The 17,037-nt window shown below is 38.1% G+C and overlaps 1 protein-coding gene across 3 annotated transcripts; it reads left to right on the top strand.

Moving 5' to 3' along the window:
• Positions 1-4,886: 4,886 nt before the first annotated feature.
• CLEC12A (C-type lectin domain family 12 member A) lies at positions 4,887-16,823 on the top strand. Of its 3 annotated transcripts, XM_019436406.2 has the most exons (7): positions 4,989-5,090; positions 6,704-6,937; positions 10,102-10,200; positions 10,497-10,685; positions 11,612-11,763; positions 13,148-13,254; positions 15,566-16,823. In XM_019436406.2, exons 2-7 carry the CDS (start codon positions 6,919-6,921, stop codon positions 15,741-15,743), a joined length of 744 nt encoding a protein of 247 aa, XP_019291951.2. In that variant the 5' UTR covers positions 4,989-5,090; positions 6,704-6,918; the 3' UTR covers positions 15,744-16,823. The 3 variants fall into 3 exon arrangements, with proteins under 3 accessions (XP_019291952.2, XP_019291950.2, XP_019291951.2); XM_019436405.2 differs by lacking the exon at positions 6,704-6,937 and having other exon boundaries at positions 4,888-5,090; XM_019436407.2 differs by lacking the exons at positions 6,704-6,937; positions 10,102-10,200 and having other exon boundaries at positions 4,887-5,090.
• Positions 16,824-17,037: the final 214 nt, after the last annotated feature.

Below are 17,037 nucleotides of genomic sequence, written 5' to 3'. Positions count from 1 at the left end.
GGCCAGAACCTAAAGTAGCAAGAAGCCATTCCATTAAAACAAAACAAACCAAAACAAAACAAAACACAGTAATTTCTCGATGCCTTTCAGTGACTCGGAAAATATTAATTGGACACCTAAGTACTTGATAAATACCATGAAAAAACATGGGCTCGGGTATTGGATATGTCGACTGATAAGTGTGTGCAGGGGTGTAGAGAGAACATACGGTAGGTCGAGTGGTCAGGATAAACCTTCCTTCTCACTGAAAGAATGTTTGCAACCTCTACATGGCTGTCTCCATTTTTCTAGCCACCCCGCTTACGGAGGGGTGCCCAGACGTAGCAAATTAAAATATAGAATTCCTGGTCAAATTTGAATTTCAGATCAACAACAAATATGACAAACACAACAAATGAAAACACTGCACGCGACATAAATAAACCATTTCGGGGCCGAATTTCAGATTGCACTAGAGGTCTTGCCTTTTTTCGGGCAGCCCTATTCAGGGCGCAACGATTTTTCTTATCTTTGAAATGGGTCGGTGCTCCAGGGCTTGGTGTGGGGTTTTTCTTGATTCCCTTCTTACAGCTCTCTGGGAACCCTCACATAGGGACACAACCCAGTGACTGAGGATAGGCGATGACTATGCAAGAAAGATGCGTTGCTACCCCTTCAAAGGTGGAAAGGGCGCGAGAAAGGGAAAATGGAAAAAGGCAACAGAAGACCCGAAGAAGCTGGTGCAGGCTGTGTTTTCTGGAAGGTGAGAGAAACACTGAAGAAACGGGAAGTGAGACAGATTGGGTGTCAAACAAGCAGCCACTGTGAGTAACTAGAGCCTAGAGCATCATTTAGCAGAGTAAGTCTAGAAGCGGGTATGAATACGATCAGGATTCTTTCCAGTTCCCACCCCCTCCCGGGAGTATAGACACATTTGTCTCAGTTTGAGCTGCACCTAGTCCACTTGTGGCCTGAGAGGGACGCTTTTGTTCCGCAGGGGAGACATTTCCAGATGGGACTTCACGTCTTTTGTACGGTGACTGCTGTTCACCTCCCCCCAACCTTTCAACATAAAGGAAACTGTCTAATGTTGCCCCAACGGTCCTCAAAGTTCCAGCATCTGGTGGGGTCTGTAAAGTGCCTGCACGTGGGTATGACATACCCTGGTGTCTTGTAGCAATCATAGAAACCCACACTCTTAAGCAACTTGTTAAAAACTTTAGCTTCATTCTTTACATCAGCTTATACGAGTTGAGTGTTTGCCCCAAGTTAAGTAAGCCCTGTCTCTTAGAAGTTTAGCTTAGCTGTCTGCCCTTGACCTCAGGTCTCTGAGGGGTTTCAGGGAAGTTATGCATTTTGCAGATCATCTAGACGGACGCTGTTGTAACAGCAGGAGTGACGCCCTTTCCAGCTTTCTACACACTAAGTGAAACTGAGTCTTCCCCTCCAGGGGCTGGCTGCCAGTCCCAGTGATCCAGCGTCGCAGCCTTTCCAGGTTGAAATGTTTGCTCAGCTGCGGTGGAATAAACGTCAGCCACCCTTTAGAGTCAGGACAAGAAGGAGAGGAAAGCATTCCCTCCTCCAATACGGATTTGCTTCCGTTTTAGCTCCCGCGAATCTGCAGAGTTAACCGGCTAAAGTCGAGTGATTAAGACAGTCCATGTGGGTGACGGGAGGAATCACGACACCTCTTCCAGTTACAGACGTAAGGAGTGAGCTGGCGGTTTCTGTGGTGAACATACTGAGGCAGCAGCGTCAGAGACGTCTTGACCACGATGTCATAACGTCATGACCAAATTTCTTAGCTAATTTCATTGGCTCCCGCAGCGGGGCTGAGGATTCCCCAGCCTTGCACCTGTAACAACCGTGCGCAGCGTCACAATCTCCCACCTGGAGTCTGACACGTCCAGACCTGCCGGATTCCTGTGCATGACCCTATAGTGTAACAGGTGACAGGGAAGTACAGTAACCGCTAATGCTTCTGCATCTGTGATACTGTCCCTAGTATGGGTTGTTTCGGAAAAAAAACGGAGTAGATGCATTGCTTGACCACTAGCTCTTATACATGTGTTCAGTAGGTTTTACACAGTGAGCAACCAGGAGATCTCGGGTTCTGGCCATAGAACCATGGCCGGTATCACATGAAACCTCCTACAAAAAGATCAGTATAAAGGTTGAACAAAATTTATAAAAAGAACCAACAAGACAGAACTTGAGGGACTCGAACGGATCAAGGCTTACTGTTTCTATTGTACCTGCCTGCCAGGAAAACAGGAAACAAAACCCACCTTTTAATAAAAAAAATATTCATAATCTCTGCTGTTTTTGCATACGATATCTGGCATTTAATAAAAAAAAATATGAGGCATCCTAAAAAAAAAAAAAAAAGAAAAGAAAAAGCTAACTGGCAAAACACCAATTGACAAGCCAAACTGAGAAAAAATGAGCTTCTTGTTGGGATGAGCGCTGGGTGTTGTATGTAAGCCAATCTGACAATAAATTATATTAATAAAAAGAAAAATGAGTTGCAAATGCTTTCAGATAGTGATGATATTGGACAGGAAATTTAAAACAAAAATGGTTAGTGTGTTTAAGTGAAGAGAAAAAAAATATAAAGAATGTCAACGCATGGAAATAATTCAAGAGTCGAATGAAAACCCTAGAATAGAAATAAATAATAACTGAAATTAAGAATAATTTGATTAAGGATTAAGTGAGGGCAAGATGGAATCCAAGAAAGAAAAGTGTTTAAAGAGAAAGGAGCAGCCATTGGCTTCAAATATTTCTAAGAAAGGAAAGTTAAGGAACTGTGATGGCTTCTTATCTGTGATACTCTTTCCTAAAAATGTTGTGCCAGATAAACTTCTTACCTGTAAGTTAAGATGATATATGAGAAATACTCGATGGATGTAGTGAAAGTACAATCTTAACTATGAGCTTAATGAGATCCATTTTGCTGTTTTGTTAAATGAAAGAGAAGAATTCAGATTGGACTGGATTGATGAGACTCTAGGGTGTGTGTGTGTGCGCGCGTGCGTGCGTGTGTGGGATATTTGAGAAACGAGAGAAAATTGAGTTTAAAAAAAAAACTGGAACACTGATGCAGACCCAGATTTGTCTTTCTTCTAGTCAATGCATCAGACAGCCCCATTAGTCATGGCTTTACAGATCAATTTCTTAATCTCCATGGCATTTCTTACAACATGCCTCCTGACAAAGAAATTAATTTCAAGGCCAAGGAAGGGAGCCGTGACTAACAACTCACTGGACTTAATGCATGGCCCACTTCTTCAGAACAGGTAGCTTGGTAGAACAGGGAAGTGACTGGAATGCTTTTTAAGACTTAAGAACCTGGGAGATGGTCGTGTAGGGGTTTGGAGCGCCCCCTTATAACCTACTGTACATGCTTGAAAACACCTGTCAGAATATGGTCAACGCCCTATATTCACAGCGTGTTGTCTGGGAACTGATTTGGAAGCAGAAGTAGCTGTTCTATGTATTATACGTGAGAGCTCACGAGACGAATTTTTGCTGCTGGTTTGCCAGACTAGGGTTTGGAGTGTTTGGTGTGTGTAGAAGGAGTACAATCACGGTTCTGTTAAGTTGGAAATTGAGGCAGGTCACTATTGGCGACAGTGTTTCCCATGCCCCTAAAGCAACAGTTAATATTGTTCACAGTGACAGATTCAAATAGTAAATACAAGTAAAGGGACCATTTGCGAGATGTAGATAGGCTCAAGGGAAAATAATAATAATAATAACAATTTTATATATTCCATAATAAATATATTTATATATTATATAATACATAAATATTATTGTTATTATTATTATATTCTTTTGAGCCTACCCACATCTTACAAATTGTCCTTTCATTTTACTCTCTTCAAACTCCCCTTTCAATGCATATACTTGCTTTTTGTCTTTGGATCCTGACTGTGGGTCTCCTTTTTGAACCTGAGTATGTCACTCTCACTGTGGTCTCTCAACTCCTCAATCATGTGACTGAAAACATCAGATTTATTAATAAGAATGAGGGAAGAACTTACTCAGAAACAATCATGCCCCAACTTCCACCTTCACTTTCTACACTTGATCAGTAAATGAATGGACCCCTGCCTCCTAGGAAGACTGCATCAACCTTATGAGATCCTGACCTGCATGACCCCGGAGACTCATTTACATCTCCTTTTTAGTAGGCTTTAGCTGAGAGCTGGCTCACAAAAGAATGAGCCAGTCTGTGGAGAGACAGCAAGACTTACGTCGGTTTTCCCGGACTACAAAGCAATTTCTGGGGCCTCTGATATACCCACCTTGGCCATTAGCATGTGTACCCCGTGGTGTGGTTCCTGGGCCCCAGATCCCTTAATCTATTTCTTGCTACTAGAGAAACTAGATGTCCCCTCGCTCCTCTTAGGCTAACCTATTCCTATGTAACAGAGTTACAGAGTGGGGCTTGTCCTCTGTGTCTCCCTGGGGGTGCTCTGGGTTTGTGCGGTCTCCCAAAAAGGCAAATCCTATCAGGACCTAGGCCGGGACCGAGAGAGAACGTCTGTGCCAGGCCATCGTTGTAGAACAATGAGTGTTGGAGGACTGTGTCCTTTTGTTATTTCTTTGCTGGAAGGTTGTTCTCCGATAAATTCTGTATATCTGCACCTGTGTTGCTGGTGATCCGCGCCCCCTTGCATGACACTGATCATATCCAAAACAATTTTGAAAGCCACTTTGGTAGTTGGTAGATATTGAGAAATGAGAAAAAGGAAGAGATAAGAAAAAAAAAATACTTTCAGTCTTGCAACTGTGTCTGTATCTGTCTAAGGCCTCTCATAGGCTGCAGCTCATCTGTAGACTCCCGGGATTGGTACAGCGAAAAGAGAAGTGTAAGCTTCTAAGCGTAAGTTTTGGTTTACACACAGCAGTTCAAAGCCACAATTCCTGTGTAACATTCAACTCCGTTAGTTCACTTTCATCTTTTTAAAAGAGTAATAGTTTGGGGGGGGGATTCCTTTTCATAGCCTCAATGTCTGAAGAGGTTACTTACGCAGACCTCAATTTTCAGGACTCCGGTAGAAAGAAAAGTATCCAGGAGTTTGGCACAGTTGGAATCAAAGGTAAGACGCTGAGCTTGGGAAGTGTTGCAGGTTGGTAAGAGTGGAAGGGTAGAAGGCCTTAGGTATTAGTGAATTGACCATGATCCTTCAGTGTGAATTTTATTTTTTAAATGTTTATTTATTTATTTTGTGAGAGACAGAGAGAGAGAGAGAGAGAGCATAAACGGGGCAGGGACAGGGAGAGAGAGGGAGAGATTAATCCCAAGCAAGCTCTCCTCTGTCAGCGCAGAGCCCAGGTTGGGGCTCGAACCTATGAACTGTGAGATCATGACCTGAGCAGAGATCAAGAGTCAGACGCTTGACTGACTGAGCCGCCCAGGTGCCCCTCCATGAAATTTTAAATTAAGCCTCTCATTTTGACCAAAGCTACTAATGTACAAAATGATTATAAAGGGTTTTTCTTAAAGGTGCTAATTAGTACATCGAACCCTCCATCTTCTGCGAATTTTCTGTGTTTTAACATCACACTCAAGATGATTGGGATAGACTCATATTTTGATTTTACCGGATGGTGAAACATTTTTTTTTTCCCTCAGTGAAATGAAGTCTTAGAACAAGAAGCACGTGTTGCCCAGGAGAGTCATGGTCATGCATATTCTTCATTTTGCTAAGAAAATGCTAGTCACAAATACAATAAGAAAACTGGCTTTCATTCCACCCCCCCCCCCTTGTGACAAGCACTATCCTATTTGTCTTATGACATAATCCTGGGCGTCGCCTTTTTTCAGCAGAGAAACAAGGGTTCAGTGAGGACAGGGTGTGCTTGAGTGTCACATGTATGTCTGGGGACTGGGGAAGCCTCTCTACTTTATTGACCTGCCGGAATTATGGAGGAGAGGGTTTGGAACCGATCAGAGGTGAATAACTCATTTGACCCTTTGAAGCTCTGTGCTCTCATCTATAAAATAGGATAACAATACCTGCTTAATTATGAGCTTGCAGCCATAATTTGGTGTATGCTAATTGTGCCCTTTTGAAAAAGGCTAACATGTTTAATGATTATTTTGTGAGGTTTCAATGAAAGATAGATAAATAAAGATGGGAAATACACCAATAAAAGGTTTTCTTTTTTTAATGTTCATTTCTTTTTGAGAGAGAGAAGTGGGGGAGGGACAGAGAGGGAGAGAGAGAGAGAAAGAATCCCAAGGAGGCTCCACACTGCCGGTACAGAGCCTGACAAGGTGCTTGAACCCACAAACTTCGAGTTCATGACCTGAGCCCCAACCAAGAGTCAGAAGCTTAGTCAACTGAGTCACCCAAGTGCCCGTAAAATGTTTTCTTCTTGGCCAGGATTTCATTCATCATTTTTTGCTTATTCATTTAACCTAGTACATATTTCTTTAATATTTAAAGTTGACTACACTTGTTTTTTTTTTAATGTTTTTTCATGTTTACTTATTTCTCAGAGAGAGAGAGAGAGGCAGACTGCAAGCAGGAGAGGGGCAGAGAGAGAGGGAGACATAGAATCCGAAGCAGGCTCCAGGCTCTGAGCTGTCGGCACAGAACCCGATGCGGGGCTCAAACCCACAAACTGTGAGATCGTGACCTGAGCCAAAGTCGATCCCTTAACCGACTGAGCCACCCAGGTGCCCCAAGTTAACCATACTTTTCAGTTCCAAGTGCCAAAAATGAAAATGAGAGGCTCTCAAAAAGAATGACAATAATAAATAAGGTCAAGAAGATTTTTCGGAAAGGCGTATTAAGAGGAATTTAGCTTCTGTTACTTTTAACTGCTCCAATTTGACCATTACCATCTGAGAAATCAAATTTTGTTCAGAGAAGGATGTTAAGCAGTCCTCTGTAGCAATATGTAATTACATAGGAGTGCATGAACTTCAGACTGAAAGGTGAGGAAGTTTTCTTTAACATTAAACTATAACAGTAGATAAAGAGTGAGATAATAGTGTTTAGATCTACAAATTCAAATTTTGTGAATGAACGTGTTACTATACTGTTAGACATATCATTCGTAAAATCAGATTATATCACATCTCGTTAGCTTACTGTTAGGTCTATTCATTCTTTGAATGATGAGATAATAGCTCAGGGAATATTATGGTTGAATGGGGATAGAGCTCTTTTTCATAAATCTTTACTTAATTTAGTTCCCCTAGTATGGGTTACATTTTGGATTAAATTTTCTCATTTTATATATGGCATTTAAGAAGTGACTGCTTTGGGGGTGCCTAAGTGGCTCAGTTGGTTAAGCGTCTGACTTGGACTCAGGTTATTACCTCACCGTTCGTGTGTTCCAGCCCCACGTTGCGCTCTGTGCTGACAGCTCAGAGCCTGGAGCCTGCTTCGGATTCTGTGTCTCCCTCTCTCTCTGCCCAATCCCCGCTCATGCTCTGTCTCTTTCTCTCTCTCTCAAAAATAAATAAACATGAAAAAAATTTTTTTTTAATTTAAAAAGAAGTGACTGCTTTGGTTGAACTGTTCAGCAGAACTTAATAGTTTGATACTTGATTTCAATGTGATTTTATAGCCATACGATGCAGTTAATGTTTCCAGAATCTAACTCATCATTTAGAAAAGGAAAAAAAAAAAATGTTTATTGGAGGCTACAAAATACTCATATACATACACACACCACAATTCTGGTATGTTAAGCCTAATTATTAGAGAAAAGAAAAAAAAAAGCAAAGCAAAGAAAAGAAAAGAAGAGAGAAAGAAAAGAAAGAAAGGGAGGGTGAGGGAGGAAAGGGGGAGAGGGAGGAGGAAAGGAAAGGAAAGGAAAGGAAAGGAAAGGAAAGGAAAGGAAAGGAAAAGTGTGTATGTGTGTGTGTGTGTGTGTGTGTGTGTGTGTGTATCTGAAAGACAGAAACAGAGAGAAAAAAGAGAGACAGAGAAAACTTTAAAAAATGTCATTTGGTTTTCTACTAAGTAAGCGTATATCACCCCCAAATTTCTATTTCTTTTGGAGGTTAAGTTAAATGAAAGACACATAGAGTACTAAAGGGAGAAAAAAGGTTAAGAAATATTGGAAAATATACCATTCAAAATCACACTGTACCTGAAAGTTTCGTATTTAAAAAAAAAATCCCCTAAAACTGTTTCCTTTCCCTAATCATCCTCATCTCATTAAATATAAATAATCTAAATATAAATATGAATATAAATGTAAATATAAATATAAATACAAATACATATTAAATACAATCACCTATGTGCCAGCACTGTTCTAATTGTATTACCAATACTAGATCACTTAATCTCTGGTATTTTATGGCTTTCTTTTTTAACAAATGCAGAAAGTAAGCCCAGGGACATTCAATGACTTGTCCAAGGTCCCATGTGAAAAGTAGCTTATCCAGCGTTCAAACCCAGGCACACTGGGGCGCCTGGGTGGTAAGCGTCCGACTTCGGCTCAGGTCATGATCTCACGGTCCGTGAGTTCGAGCCCCGCGTCGGGCTCTGTGCTGACAGCTCAGAGCATGGAGCCTGTTTCAGATTCTGTGTCTCCCTCTCTCTCTGACCCTCCCGTATTCATGCTCTGTCTCTCTCTGTCTCAAAAATAAATAAATGTTAAAAAAAAAATTAAAAAAAAAAAAACCAAACCCAGGCACACTAGCCCTAGGAATGTGCTGCGCATTTTTTTTTTTTTTTTTTTTTTTTGTTACTTCACTATACTGCCTCTAAGTGTGTATGTTTCTTATCTACCGCCTCTGTCAAGGAAAAAACGTCTTGGAAACATTTCATAAATTCGTCCTATAGATTCTAACTTCAAAATGTATTCTTAATGGATTCATGGGTCATCACATTCTCTATTCCTAGTAAAGCAAACTACTATCCTCTCTCAAATGGCATGCTACAATAGTTTTCTTGCTGTTCTCCCTGCTTCCAACACTGAGCCCTATGATGAATTTGTTGTCCAGAGGCAGTAACAGTGATCTTTCCAAAAAAAAACAAAACAAACAAACAAGCAAAACACAACTCAATTATTTTCCTTTCTTCATTAAACCTTTCCTATTGAACAGAACTTTTGACTAATTGAGTACATAAATAGATGAGAACATAATTCTTATGAAAGATAGCACTTGAAGTCATATTTTTCACCTTAGAAAAGATCCTGACTATACAGTTCTTTCACCGTTAACTATTGTTCAAAGTCTAAAAATTTGTTTTACATTATACTTTCAATTCTCTCTAAACTTTACAATGTTACAGCAGCAACTAAGAGATGCGGGACATAACACAGATCAGAAATATAATGAGGTTATCATGTTATTCCTGAATTATACTTTTGGAAACATCTAGTATCCATGTATATACCAATGATGATAATTTAAATCAGGTAGTGATTTAATAATGAATAATTTATAATATAAAGTTTGCAATTCTTGCTTTTTTTTAAATAGGGAAATGATCTATTCGAGGGTTTCTGTGTTTAGCAAAAGAGAAACATCCAACAGAAGTTTGTTGCTAATAATATGAAGAAATTCGGATGTAGAAATGATATCGATCTGGCCTAAGGTTTGGCAGAAGGGAGGACACACGGAGACATTACAAGAGACAGTCTATCAATTATGTTCCACAGCCAAATTCTCAGGATCTGGGGAGGAAGAACCTAAATAACAAATGATTTTCTTTGACAATCACAATCATCTACTCAAGACAGGATTGCTCTGATTGACCTCTCTATTAGTCACTAGCTCCCCCTTTCCCCCAAATTTGTACAGAAAAGATACATTATATATTATACATTGGTTTTCTCAAGTCTCCTTTTTAAATCCCATCTTTGCCTCCTTGTGTCTTGGATCAGCCTACCAATTAACGGCCTCTCCTGTGAGAACGAGTTTGCGTGCAAAACAATTAGCAACATGTTTTTTACTTATTCTTTGAAAAGCTCTTTTTAAATGGCCTGGAGTTTTTACTCACTCTTTTACCAGAGTCAGAAAGAAATAAAGGCAAAATGAATGAATGAATGAATGAATGAATGAATGAATGAATGAATTATTCAAATGAAGATGCATACCATTTCCGGCCTGTTCGCTCATTTTGCTTTCCACAGAACCTGCTGCTACTTCCCATGTGTGGCATCAGAGAGCCTTGGCTCTGATTCTCCTATGCCTTCTGCTGCTGATTGGACTAGGAATCTTAGGAAGCGTATGTACGTATTACCTATGCTTTGACGGAAAGGGAAAGACACTTAGAATTCTATGAGTTTCACAAGACAGGATACTCTTGATTTGAGGCTTTGGGATGGTTGTAGGTGAGATACCCACAAAAGGTATTGACAGCTAGGTACTTAAATACGGTAGTCTGTTTCCCTCACTCCTGTGAAGTGACTCCTTCCCTCCATAGCCCAAGGGCATAATACTAGTTCAGCAGAAAGAAGGTGATGGGTGGGTTGAGGGATTAAAATATTTTGCCATTTCTTTTCTTTTTTTTTTTTTTTACCTCAAGTTTACATAACTTTGAAGAAAGAAATGAGAAAATTGAATACACTACAAAATATCAAAGAAGAACTTCAGAGAAATGTTTCTCTACAATTGATGCATAGCATGAATAGTTCCCAGATGATCAGGAACCTATCTCTCACACTGCAAGAAATAGCCACCAAATTATGTCATGAGCTTTACCAAAGAGAACCAGGTAATCCTATATTCCTCTGTGAGCTATTTATTAGACAATGAACAAAACCTTAGAGTCACTGAGAATTATTTCATCAAAAGCTAGCAGCCTTTCCCTGGGATGCCATTATTTGGAGAGAGGAATTAAACTTACTTGACAAAGGACTCACTGTGCAAAGAAAAATAAGAAAATAACAACTGTCGGCCCCAAATTATCAGAGGATAACAACTAATAAAATATTAGACCACATACAGTTTCTCTAATCTGAAATTTACTATTATTCTCAGCACTGAGGTCAATAGAAAATAAGGAGGAGAGGATAAGTCACGTCTTTATATCTTTCTTAAAGGATAGAAGAGAAGGTCTTTATAGGTGACCTTGTTCCTAAACGTCAATGTTTGATGAGAATCAATAGCAAAGAAATAGTTAAGTCTTGCCATTCGAATTGGGAGTAATTGGTCTTTCAATATCTCTAAAGTTCCTATAGTTATTACAACTAAAATATGTTCTTTGTGCTTTTGAAAACTCCCCCAAGTATTCAATGTCAGACAGCCAGAAACGCCCTAGTTGGAGATGGGTTGATGCAGGCTGCGGGGTTGATTCTTACCACACAATGTTTTTGTGATTAGCTTTCATTGCCATGTAGTAATTTAAAAAATGGCAAAGAGAGAAAAGTAAATTAATTCATCATTATTCTGGACTCCGGAGTTAGGAAAATACACTGAAATACCCTGGACATTTAATTTGGAATGTATTGTTCAGATTATGTTTTGGATGCATTGCGGTGGTATACAGGGACCTGGAACACAAGATTCAGGTTCTTCACCTTTCATGTAAAAGCAAGAAAGACAAGTAAATTTGGTAAATTCAACACAGAGGACAATGGGAATAATGAGAGTAATGAAGATCATCAACCCAAACCAAATGAAACTATGTTCTTCTTTCAGAGCACAAATGTAAACCTTGCCCAAAGAAGTGGATATGGCATGAGGACAACTGTTACCTAGTAACTAAGAACTATGTAACATGGCAAAAGAATGCCATGTTCTGTTCTGCTCAAAATGCCAGCCTATTGATGATTAAGAACAAAAGTGTATTGGTAAGATCCCCTGTATCTCTGCCTGTGAAGAAGGAAGTCACTTTTCCCATCATAGAATAGAGAGGATTGAGGCGTGTTGGAGAAAATTTGTACTAATCCAGACATGATTCTCACTTATTTTAATTAGGGTATGAGGTGACTGACACTTAGTACGTTTATTGCGAGGTAGTATATCTCAGGTGTGATCCAAAACCGTAGCTTAGGACCTTAACATCCAGGGAATCTCAGAGGTTGGGCAGATGGGTAGATTTGGGGTACCCAGAATCTTTTGGGCTGTGAGGCTTTCCAAACCAGAACTTTAGAATCAACTTTCAGAACACAATTTCTGAGAATTTACCTAAAAAAATAGAAGACCTGGAAATCATTCTTAAGGGTTACCAATTCCATAAAATTTACATAGAGAAGATTCTTTGTTTCTACCATTTTGTATTTTTTTAACTAAGAGAAAAAGTCAACGCCACAACCTACAATAAGAAGATAGGTTGGATAACATATGTATAAAAAAGTAGGGATTAAGATGGGATGTCAAAGGCAAGTGCCAAGCGGATATGTTATACTGATTCCCTGGGTTCCAGGAAAAGTGAGTTCTGTAGAAGATGTATGTGTGTATTTATGTATTTATATTTATTCATTTTCTTTTTCTCTAATATCTAAGTGGTATCTCCATATCATTACTTATTCCTTGGCATTTCTGTTCTCTTGGATAATATTCATAATATTATTATGAATAATAATTGGATAATATTGGATAATATTATTTAAGGAAAAAAACTCATGTTCCCAAAAGTCTCGGCTTCCCTACTGTGAGAATCTTTGTCCGCCTTTATAGCAGCAGGGGAAAGGAAACTATGGTCACTTCTACACCCCGTCCTTCTCAAAGGATCCACTCATAGTTATTTACTCAAAAAAAAAAAAAAAATGTCTGGATATGAGTGAGAAAATCTTACTTTGGCTACAAAAGTCTGGACTGGATCTAAATTCTAGTCTGTAACCACTTCTCGTCTGACTTTGCTATGTTTTTCTTCTGCTTTTTCTGTTTCTCTTAACTTGTGTTTTAGTGGTTAACCACCTCCTTTGCCCCTAGACTACTGCTCTATATTTGAATCTTGAAGTTGGTGAACTTCACAAACCCTAAGTTAAAGTAATGCATGGACCGGTAGATACTTTTCCATGTGAAGCAGTAAATGATATATAAGTGTTGCAGGGAATCTTATAGTAACGGGCACTTTGTTTCATTTTTTTTTAATGACCTCAAAAAGCAGTAGTATAATGTCAAAAGATGTTACCTTAAAACAGTAATTTGTCACAAATTATGTTGTGAAGTAATACACAGAAATGGGAGACAATTGTTTTTGTTTTTGTTTTCAACCTCTATTTCTTGTAGGAATTTGTAAAATCCAGGAACTTACGTAAATACTGGCTGGGGTTATCTCCCAGAAAATATTATGCAGATTACAAGATAGTGGATGAGACAATTTTCTCCTCTGACTGGTAAGTCTTTATTCTTATTGAACTTTTGTAGTTGGTTGGAGTAAAGGTGTGCTCTCCATTAGCATTATAGATTACAATTTAAACGAGCTGTGGTTGAAATTGCACCCTCAACATCTTTAATGCTCTTAATGATGCAAAAACGTTGCCACAAACGTCTTCTCATTATCTTGACAGGTCACTAGTGAACGTATTTGTAGTAGTACAATAAAAGGGAATTTCCGTGAGACTTTTAACTCAGAAAATTATAGAGGCCAACAAAATTCACTGGGCTCTACCCTCGTGCTTAAAATTTGACTAAGTGCTGAGATTCAAAGGTGAAAGAAAGACTGATTCTTCCCTTCATTACTTAACCATTGATTATATGCACAGACTAAACAATTCTATATATAAAAAGGATATAATGTGATAAATCCTTCAGTAAGAATACATAGAACAACCAAAGTTAAATTTTAGCTCTGAAATTTGTGTTGTAAACGACATTTAAAATGGCCGTTTTGAGTGAAAAATTTAGAGATAGACTAGAACACTTCCAGCAAAGAAGATAATGAGCATGGGCATGGTATATTATATATATGGCATACACAAAATATTTTGTCATGTAATATATTAAGAAAGTGCTTATAAATATACCGTTATAAATTGATTCATATGTTATATTTGTTCTACCTATAATGAGGGGAGGAGAGACAGACAAAGCACATATAAAAACAATGTCAAAAGTCCCATTTGTATTTTATAATGCCTGAAAATTGGGAAAGAGACAGGATTAGACTAAAGAAAGAAGCCAGAACATCAATCTGCAGTATACTGCCACAAGCCCACACGTTTATACATATTTGTCGGCTGAGGACACGTCAAGCAGGTATGACTGCAGGGCAGTTATGTTGGGGTCCAGCCACACTAAATACCCTGAGATTCCTGCACACTCCTCACAGTGGGCCAGAAGCAAATGCAAGTATTGATGAATTTTTTTTTTTTTTTCCTTCAGATAGGAATAGTAGATGTAAGAATATGGGTCAGGAAGACTAAGCAGCTGTGTCTTTGGGAGTTTGCAATGACAGAATAAAGGAGGGATACTATGTGTACAAACGGAGGACAGAAGGATATATATTTTTAAAATCTCATTTGGGGTAAAGGACTAGCAGTAACGGTAATGCGTACATCAGGAGAGAGTACAGATGAAATCTTGTTTTGAAAAAGAAGAATTTCCATGAGTTTATTTGTTATTATTGCTAATGGGAAGATAATCTATGGTGGAATAGAAAGCATAGTATATATTTTTAATTATTAAGAAATAATACAAAAATAAAAAAGTATATAATAACATATATACGATATATACTTATATACGTATATAATATATAATTATATATGAATGTATGTATGTGTATATATGGATGTATATGAATATATATGAATATGTATGTATATGAATATATATGAATGTATATGAATATACATATATGTATGAATATATATGAATGTATATACATGTGTATATATGAATGTATATTTCATTTTGTTTTTTATTAATAATGTTATTTTTGGGATTTATTTCTGGAAAGGGGTTGTGATCAATGACATCTGTATTGTGTCACTTCCAATAAGGAAATTTCACTTTTGAAAATTTAACTGATGAACTTATTTGTTATTAACCGATGAGCTTACTTATTAATCATTAATAATGATTATTGGTGATCATTATTTGTTGACCCAAGCATTGATACTACATTTTTTTTTCCAAAAGATAATATTTTCAACTTGTAAGTTTGTCTTGGACGCATGGTCCTTGCTCAGTAATCTTATATTAGGAGCTGGTAATTATTCAGAACTTCGGAATAAAATCTCTGAAAAATGGCTTGGGGGGAAATGTCACTTGGAGACGATGTTGAACTGAGGGTGTCACATATTAGGTTAATTCTTGATTTGAGTGATTATGAAAAATATTTGAAGAGACATTGTCGAAGATTTACTACTGCGGCCAGACTGGAGAATCTAATAAAATTGTATTACTCTAAATCATATTAAGTATTGGAGAAAGGAGGCGGTACCATCTGGAAGCAAAAGACAGCAAATATTCCAGGTGTAAAAAACCGGAAGAGGCATGCTGAAATAAGATAGCATTAGCTATTGCCTATCTGTTGATACATATGAGTAGCTGGGATACTCTTCATGCTCCAAATAATAATTAAAATGTATTTTAGACAAGGGAGACCCAGGAGGAATGATGTGGTGGAAAAGTAATTTTGTTTCCTGTGAATCCATTCCAAACTTTCTACTTGCTGAGCGCATTCTTTCTTTTCTCTTTTAGGCTTGTAAGAAATACAAAGGACGTAGATGACACCATGTTTTGTGGATATATAAACACAATATATGTTTCCTATACACTCTGCTCTGACTCAAATAATATTATATGTGAGAAGCTGGCTAACCCAGTGAAGATTGAGAACACACTAATGAGTGAAATACCAGATGAAAAATATGATTAGTGCAAGTAATTTGCTATTATGCTGCCATTTAGGCAACTGCGTGGAGCATACATCTTGTGGCCCACACAAATGGAGTACAGATGCTATGAGACTAAATCTCTGCCTCTCTCCTAACCATGTACATTTGTAAACTTTCTTTCTCCTCATTGGCTATGGAACAGGAGCCTATAGTCATACCTTATCATCTAGATACAGGCTCAATTTATGTTGAGCATGAATTCAGTGGGTTGGGTGAATATACAGAAAACTGAAGCTAACTTTTCCCGCTTTTCCAGAAATAACAAGGCAAATACCCACCTTATAGAACATCAGGGAAAATGAAAACTAGGAATTAATTATATCGAAAGGATAATACATCACGAGCAACTGGAATTTATGCTGGTAATACTGTGGTAGGGTCCCCTCCCTAAGGAGAGAGAAAAAAAGTAACCTGGCTATGCGCCTATGTGACAATATCCCTCATGACCTTGTAAACTGAGACTACTTAATCGACTATATGTTTGTGTGTGTTGCCGTATATGGGAAACAAAGAAATAGAAAACGTATAGAAAACTATGCCACATGACGTTCGGTGCTCAGTTCTTCGAGTATGAACCCAACTGAGCGGTGCTGGCACGAATAAAGTTGCTTCCTGGAAATTCAAAAGCCTCAGTGTTACAACTCTCTGTGCAAGAATCCTGCTACAATACAGGTTGACTTACATGTTAGGAAAAAAAACATAAGAAAGAGAAAGAAAAAATTTATTTTAGTAGATGTGGAAAAGCATTTGAGAAAACGTAATACCTAATCTCTCAGGAAACTTGAAGCAGATTTCCCTAATCTGCTAAAGGAAGGTGACATCAAAAGACTGAAAAGAAAAACAAACCAAACAAAGGACTAATAACCACCTGTAAACCTAACACCATGCTTGTGGTAAAAAAGTGAATGTTTTGCTTTTGAGCTCCGGAACCAGATCAGAATGGCCTTTAGCATTTTGTTCAGTAACCTGGAGGCCCTGGCAGTAAAATAAGGCAAGGAAAATAAATTTAAATATGTAAAACATGAGAAAGGAAGAAATAAAACATTTTTATTTGTAGCTAATATATTTGTGTATGTGTGTGCGTAAAAACGATATAACTTATAAACCATTAGAATACATAATTTATCAGAGTTGTTGGATAAAGCCTCAAAATACAATGTCAGGGTATAACATCAATCATATTTCTGTAGGTTAGCAGTAAACCATGGAAAAAATTTAAAAAGCAATATCATTTATAACAGCATCCCAAAATAAAATAGTCATAAATGTAATAAA

Source organism: Panthera pardus, unplaced genomic scaffold (assembly GCF_024362965.1).
Source record: "Panthera pardus isolate Hobbes unplaced genomic scaffold, ASM2436296v1 HiC_scaffold_6, whole genome shotgun sequence".
NCBI classification, from domain to species: domain Eukaryota; kingdom Metazoa; phylum Chordata; class Mammalia; order Carnivora; family Felidae; genus Panthera; species Panthera pardus.
Note: the sequence above shows the minus strand (reverse complement) of the source record. Positions and strands in the feature narration are given on the sequence as shown.